General features: G+C 44.3%; 1 protein-coding gene across 1 annotated transcript in view; it reads left to right on the top strand.

Annotated features, from left to right (window-relative positions):
• Positions 1-5,585: 5,585 nt before the first annotated feature.
• Positions 5,586-7,270, top strand: part of COL4A4 (collagen type IV alpha 4 chain) — a 94,150-nt gene continuing 92,465 nt past the window's right edge. Inside the window, exon 1 of the mRNA XM_036254116.1 lies at positions 5,586-5,733. Coding sequence (XP_036110009.1) covers positions 5,678-5,733 — 56 coding nt within the window. The 5' untranslated portion in view covers positions 5,586-5,677. The remainder of the gene's footprint in view (positions 5,734-7,270) is intronic.

Here is a 7,270-nt window from a genome sequence, read left to right as displayed (position 1 = left end):
GGGGGCCTCCCAGGGGGATCCCTGATGTGTCATGACCTTTGGACCAGCTGCACAGGTCAGTTTGCTCAAGTAACAGGAACCGACTCCAAGGCTGCACCAGGAATAGCTCTTGGGAATGAGCTAGTCTTTCATCCTCTCATGAGACCTTCTATCATTATTTTCTTCTCTTGAAAGAGCTGTTTATGATTACTTCACATATCTGTTTTTTCTAAATTGAGGCTCATACTTTGCTTTGACCTGCCCCCACCTTCTCATGCCTGACTTGACCTCAGAGCATCTCTGCAAGCATCCTTCTTCCCTCATCCCCCTTTCTTCTCTGTTCCTAATTTCAACCTTCTGAGAGGACTGATCCAGTGATCTTTTGTTATCATCCTCCAGCCCAGAGCCAGAGTTCTTTGTCACCTTGGGTTGGGTCAGGTGGTTATCCCCATCCTTTCCATGTGGCTGGGGAGACAGGACCAGGTGACATAAACCTAGTCACATCCCACTAGCTAGGCCAACAAGGCTAGGATGAAGCAATCTATAGCGGACCCCCTCTTCTGAGAAGAGAGTTGGCAAAATAAAGCATGTTCTTTGAAAGGCACACAACTTTTGCAGAAGTTTCCCAGATAGGCAGTTCTCCTACACTGCTGTTTGCATGCGTGTTCACGGCATAGCACTTTGGATTATTTAGGGCTTTTGTTTTGTTTTGCAGCAGTGACAGACTCCACTGGAAACACAATGCCTCGGCCAATCCCATGCGATGACAACCGTTTATTTGTGAGAAGATAGGTTAGAGGGATGCTGTTCTGAGTGATGGGGTATTTTTGTTTGGTGGAGTCAAAAGCCTGGTGGAGACAAACGATTTTATGCTCTTAACGCAGCCAGTTTCAGCAAAGAAGATCCTCATAAATAGCTGTGGATTATGTGTGACAGCGTTTTGTAAACTGTACAGTAAAGTGCACAGGGATGTCACAGTGTTGGGCTGATAGAGGATGGAGCTGTACCGGGCTGCTGCTGCACCTGAGGCAGGACAGTCATACCGTCTGCGAGACTCCTTCGTGGCTTGTTGTGGGCTGGACAGACTTGGGATGAGCACATAGTCTCCAAGGCTCGCTCCAAGTGAACCGTGAGCAAGGGAACATTTTTTTCCCCCTGTCGCAGATCATTCAAGGCAGAGATCTTCAAATTGAAGTTCACGGGACTTCTGGGGGACAATAAGATTCTTTTTTTTTTTATCCTCACCCCAGGATATTTTTCCATTTTTTGTACAGATAGAGTGGGAGGGAGAGAGAGGAAGGAAGGGAGAGAGAGTGAGAAACATCGACGTGAAGGGACACATTGAGTGGCTGCCACCCGCACAACCAACCAAGGCCGGGGACAAACTGCAACCAAAGTACGTGCCCTTAGCGGGAACCGAACCCCGGTCTCTCCGGACCGCAGGCCGACGCTCCAACCGCTGAGCCAAACTGGCCAGGGCACAACAAGATTCTTAAGAGTTATATAAGCAGCTTGGGAAATTTAAATAAATCCATTTCTAGATTCTCAACGGCTATGCATGTTCTTTCTTAGAATTGTTCTATCTGAGAGTGGGCGTTTGGTCCAGGTGCTCAGCTCCCCTTTCACAATGGGCCTTCCCCTCCTTTTTGAGACAGACGGACCCCTCCCCCACCCCCCTGCTCCTGCCGTCCCCAGCACCACCACTCTGCTTGGCCCAGAACTGTTTGTGGAGCCCTGTGCTGTGCGGTGGGAACGAAAGGGTGGAGAATGGAGAGCACGCTGCCTCCAGGCCACGCCCCCTGGGCCAGGCGGCTCCCTTTGCTGCCTTCACAATTGGAGGAAGACTGATCAGCTGACAGATCACTCCAAATGATTCTGGCTAATAAAGTCTATATTGCTTTTGGGATACAATTGGATGACATTTGTATAACAAATTCCTTTCATTCACAACTTCTTATTTTTGTGAATAAGTTTTACCAGAATTTACAGCTTTAAAAATTACAACGGAAGTAAGATTGTTGCTGAATCTGTCTCTTTTCAGTAAGAAATAGTATTAATCTAGGGCTAAATGGAGAAACAAACAAAAAACACCCATTCATTCATTGCCAACCACAATTCCAATAAAATTTTACATTTCATGTTTAATAATTGTGTATCAAAATGTAAATTTCTTTATGTTTTTTGATAAATTATATGCTACTAATCATCATAATGATAAGTCAATCCAAGAGGAAAACATTTTTTTTTAAGACTTAGAGATTTGTGATCATAGGGTATAAAAAAACATTTTGTTTATATACATGTTTTTGTTGCAGAGAAGTGTGGTAGGACGATTAATATGATTTTCAAGTATAAAATTACATTACCCTGGAAAGTATGTGGGGAAGGAGAATAGAAATATGAAGTCAAGAGGAAAAACAACGTAAAATTCCTGTTGTTAAAGAACTTGTGCACATACATTTTAAACTGGTCAGGTGGTGACCATCTATGGCCACGGCATTGTGACTTGTTGGCCACACCTGAAATAGTTCTGCAACAGTTTTATCTCATAGGTCGTCCTTTACAGTGCTTTGGAACTATTTAAAGAGATGGTGAAAGTTTTCAGATATTAATAAAAAGAAGAGGTGGTGTGTGCATAGGTTTTTCAGGTTCTCGTGGGGGTATGAGAACAGAAGAGTCTGAAGGCTGCTGCACTGGGTATCGGGTGGGAGAAGGGGTGGTGTGTGCATAGGTTTTTCAGGTTCTCGTGGGGGTATGAGAACAGAAGAGTCTGAAGGCTGCTGCACTGGGTATCGGGTGCCAGAAGGGACACTGTACCCACTGGAGTTCGTTCTGCCATTGCTTGGCTCTGCTACTTTGCACGGATTACTTAAACGAATCCAGCTTGTTTTTCCTGCACGATGGAAATAATACTTTTCTGACTAAACTGTGGTGGAAACTAAGTGACTTGAAGTCAGCAAGGCTTAGCAAAGAGTCTGCAAATAATCTGTAAGCGTCCGTTTCTCTTCACTGCTCCCAGCTCTGCCATGGCTCCCTCCATCTCCCCCTCCCCCTCTCCCCTCCCTCACATATATGCAAAGTTAGCCTCGTTTTACGTTCCCTATTAAATATATCTGACTTGCGTTCTGAAGGTCCTAAAGTACCTTCCATAAGTTTATCCACCCAACAAATATGAATTAAGCACTTACTCTATTCCAGGCATTATTATGGGACTGGGGATAAATCCATGAATAAAAAGATGAAATCCCTGTGGTCATGCGACATCTAGGATAACTAAGTGTGTGCTGATGAGAATGCAGTGGGTCCTCCCCATAGAGCTGTGTCTGTCCGTTCACATTGGGCTGTCCCACTGACTAATGGGGAGACCAGTTAGGTTTCTGTACATCGGTCCATCTGTTCATCTATCCATCTATCCAGCCTCCAGCAAGTCAATTAAAATGTACTAAGAAACTCGTAGGTGTCAGACCATGATCTGTGATAAGGCATTCTGACTCTCAAAGGTGACCACAGCAACCTCTGTTTAATAAAATTCCCCTTGTGCACCCTCTATCACAATGATGCCTAAAGAGTAATTCCATCATGTATCTATTTGGGGTCAAAATGAAAATATCTCTGGTTTTCTTTAATTTCTGACTGTGTTTCCTGTTTGTTTAAAACATCAAGTACTTTTTGAAGGATTCAAACCACTTCGTGTATTCCTTCCAAAACAATAATTTGTTTTATTAAGACTGGCTTCTAGAATGGCACTAAAAAAGTATTTATTTAAGATGATGGATTTATATGCACAACCAATTGACACAGACACTAGGCTGGGGAAGGCAGGAGGGGGGTGGGAGAGGGAAGAAGGGGGACAATGGGGAAAGAAGAGGAACATCTGTAACACTTTCAACAATAAAAAATAAATTTAAAAAATAAAAATTTAGCATGATGCCCTTGAGATCCAAAAAAATAAAAATAAAGTAAAGTAAAATGATGGATTTAGGGATGGGAAAAGATCTGGGCACTCAAAGTGATTCCGTTTCAATTGATTTTGAAAACTGTTTCAAGGAATGTTGTTCTACCACTTACTTAGAAAACTAGTCTCTCATAAATACACTGTTGAGTTAGTTTATCCAGAAATTTAAAAATAGCTTGCAATATTCAACACTCCTAGCTTTCTTTTCTCTACCCAGTTCTCATAGGTACTGGTGTTCAGAGAAGCCAATGTTTTTAAGATGAGACATTTCAATTCTTTGAGCCAAAAAAGATATTTTATCGAAGTATAAAGTTCTTTGAGTCAAAATGTTTTTTCTTGTTTTATTGAGATAAAGTGCACAAAATAAAATTCACCATTTTGACTCTTTTAAAGGGTATCATTCAGTGTTTTTTTTTTTTTTTAGCATATTCATGATGTTATGCAACCATCACCACTCTCTAATTCCAGAACATCTCCATCACCCCAAAAGAAACCCTGTATTTCCTCATTCTCCCCTTTGCCATCTTCTCAGAATTGCTGATCTATTTCTGTCTCTATGGATGAGCCTGTTTGGGATTATTTCACACACGGAACCGTACCGTATGTGACTCCTCTCACTTAGCGTGGTGCGTCCAGGTTCACCCCTGCTGCAGCAGGTGTCAGCACTTCATTTCATTTCATGACCAAATGCATTGTAGGAATAGAGCACATTTTGCTTATCCAGTCCTCAGCTGATGGACATCTGGGTTGTTTCTGCTTTTGGGCTCGTATGAATAATGCTGCTGTGAATATTCACATGTAAGTTTATGTGTGAACACATATTGTCAGTTCTCTCGGTTATATTCCTAGGAGTGAAATTGCAGGGTCAGATGGTGACTCTTAATGTTTAACTTTCTGAGGAATTACCAGAATGCTTCCACACTAGTTGTATCATTTTACATACAAATATTTTTGTTTAATTTTTTCTTTATTGATTTTTAGAGAGAGAAGAAGGGAGAAGGAGAGAGAGATAGAAACATTGATGACAGAGAACATCTACTGGCTGCCTCCCACTGAGTGTTGGGCTCACAACCTGGGCATGTGCCCTGATAGGGAATCAAACCAGTGACCTCTTGGTGCATGGGTTGACGCTCAACCACTGAGCCACATCGGCTAGGTTATATACAAATATTTTATATGTATTCTCTGTCAGTGTGCAAAATATGTATTTCTATGCTAGAGGGTTCTTTTCCTAGTTTCAAGAAGTAAAAAAAAAAAAAAAGCACTCAAATGAATTTTAATTTGGATTTTCAAGATAAATAGATTAAATAGAAGAACATTCCACTTGGAGAAACAAAGCAATACTTTTTATGCTAGTGTCTTATGTTATGTGTATATATATATAGATACATCTATTTACTTCTCAAAGATATATTTGACATACAAAGAACTTGAGAATATTTTTATTTCTAAGAATAAAAGTGGATGTTTATTCACCTTAACCACCACTAAGGAAAGATTATGTTTACAAAACAAACATTGAAGTTTTCTTTCAGAAAATATTTCATCGCTATGAATAATGAAAGTGATGATTTTCCAACATTGTAATCGATACTGTGTTTTAAGAGCTATGCTATGTTTACCACGTGCAGACTTCAAACCCCGGACCTAGAGCCTCACTTATGAACCGGAGTGGCCTGGAGGAGAGGAGTCTGACTGCCTGGTGTCCGGGGCCCCGGGCGGGCTGTGCGCTACGCCGCGCACATGGAGCTAGCGAGGTGCTGTTTCAGGTGGTTCCCACCCTTGGCCACAAACTCCTGGTGAGTGACCTCAGTGCTTTTACCCAGTGATGTCTCCTCAATGTTGGTTCTATTGGTATGAATTATAGTCATGCTTCACGTGTCAAAAATCAAATCGCTCCAGCAATGTATGGATTATGCCTGCCGTTTTGCATCCTTTCTAGGATTCACATGCGTCCTCCCCACTTCCCCTGACAAGCTCCGGCAGAGAGCTTCCTGGTGGGAAGATGCTCGTGTCGAGGCCGCAGGTTCTGGCTCTTACACGCTGGGCTTGAACAGCCAAAGCTTCCTGTGTGTCCAGAGCAGCAGAGTCCCTGCAACTCGGAGAGTTAGGACAACGCATGTCACGGTTTGGTAGGCAGGATAATGACCCCCGAAAGATGTCTACATCCTAACCCATGGATGTGTCCTGTTTCGTGGCAAGGGGGACTTACGATTGACATGGAATTCAGACTGCTGATCATTACACCTTTCCTTGGGGAGCTCGTCCTGTCTTGTCAGGGTAATCACAACGGTCCTTAGAAGTAAGAGCAGGAGGCAGGAGAGTGAGTGAGGGAAGGGACGCCGTGGAGGAAGAGGTCAGAGGGGTACAGCACGAGAGGGGCCTGGCCTGCCCCCGCTGGCCTTGAAGACGGCAGGGAGCACCCGCCAGGGGGTGTGGGCAGCCTCCGGAATCCGGGCGAGGCAGGGAGACCCGTTCTCCCCTGGCACCTCCAGAAGGAACACAGCCCTGCCAACGCCTGATTTTCGCCAGCAAGACCCAGGGAGACCCATTTTGGACTTCTGACCTCCAGAACCGTAAGATCATGAACGCGTGTGTGAAACCTCTGCGTCAGGTAACGTGTCCCGGTAGCAGTGCAAAGCCAGCATGGCATGGTTAGTGACGGACAGGGACGCTGGGGGTTGAGGCGGAGAAATGTTAAATAATGGAAAATACGAAAAGCTTTGAAGCCGATGAGCACGTGTTGTGGGCAAGGAGCAGGTATTTTTCAGAAGTGCAGTCAAGGCTAACTTATTTGGAGAGGATGTGGAGGAAACTGCAAAGTAATCTTAATGTTGAACGGTTCTTTAAAGAAAGGTTATCTGTAAACACCACAGCAGCAGGAGGGGAAGGAGGGGGCAGGGGAAAGGAGGTGGTGGGACTCGGACCTGACCTCAGCCTCCCACCTCGGTGCCTCTACCTGCGACCTTTTGAGCACGTTCCTGAACATTCCCGAGTCTGTTTGCATTGGGTGAAATGTGGGGAAAATGGGTCCTGACGACAGTTTGAATGAGACTCTGTGGAGGCCCGAACTGCTGTAAGGTGTAGCCCTCCTTATTGACAAATGTCCACCCTGGCAAGGGCCCCCGTCACCAGCAACAGCTGTAAATGCTTCCTCTCGGTTTGAAACAGTGCATTACAGTGTGTAACACCTCTTCCACTTTTCTCCTCTTGATGTTGCTTCACTGAAACTGGAATGGTCACAAATGTGAACAGAAGGGTCGGGAGAAAGGGGCTTCAGTGTGGAAGCCAGGGCCTCCCCCAGGGGCGCGGCTCTGTGGATTTCCATGATGCCCA

This window comes from Molossus molossus, unplaced genomic scaffold, assembly GCF_014108415.1.
Source record: "Molossus molossus isolate mMolMol1 unplaced genomic scaffold, mMolMol1.p scaffold_m16_p_11, whole genome shotgun sequence".
Taxonomy (NCBI): Eukaryota; Metazoa; Chordata; class Mammalia; order Chiroptera; family Molossidae; genus Molossus; species Molossus molossus.
This window is presented reverse-complemented; position numbering and strand designations above follow the sequence as displayed.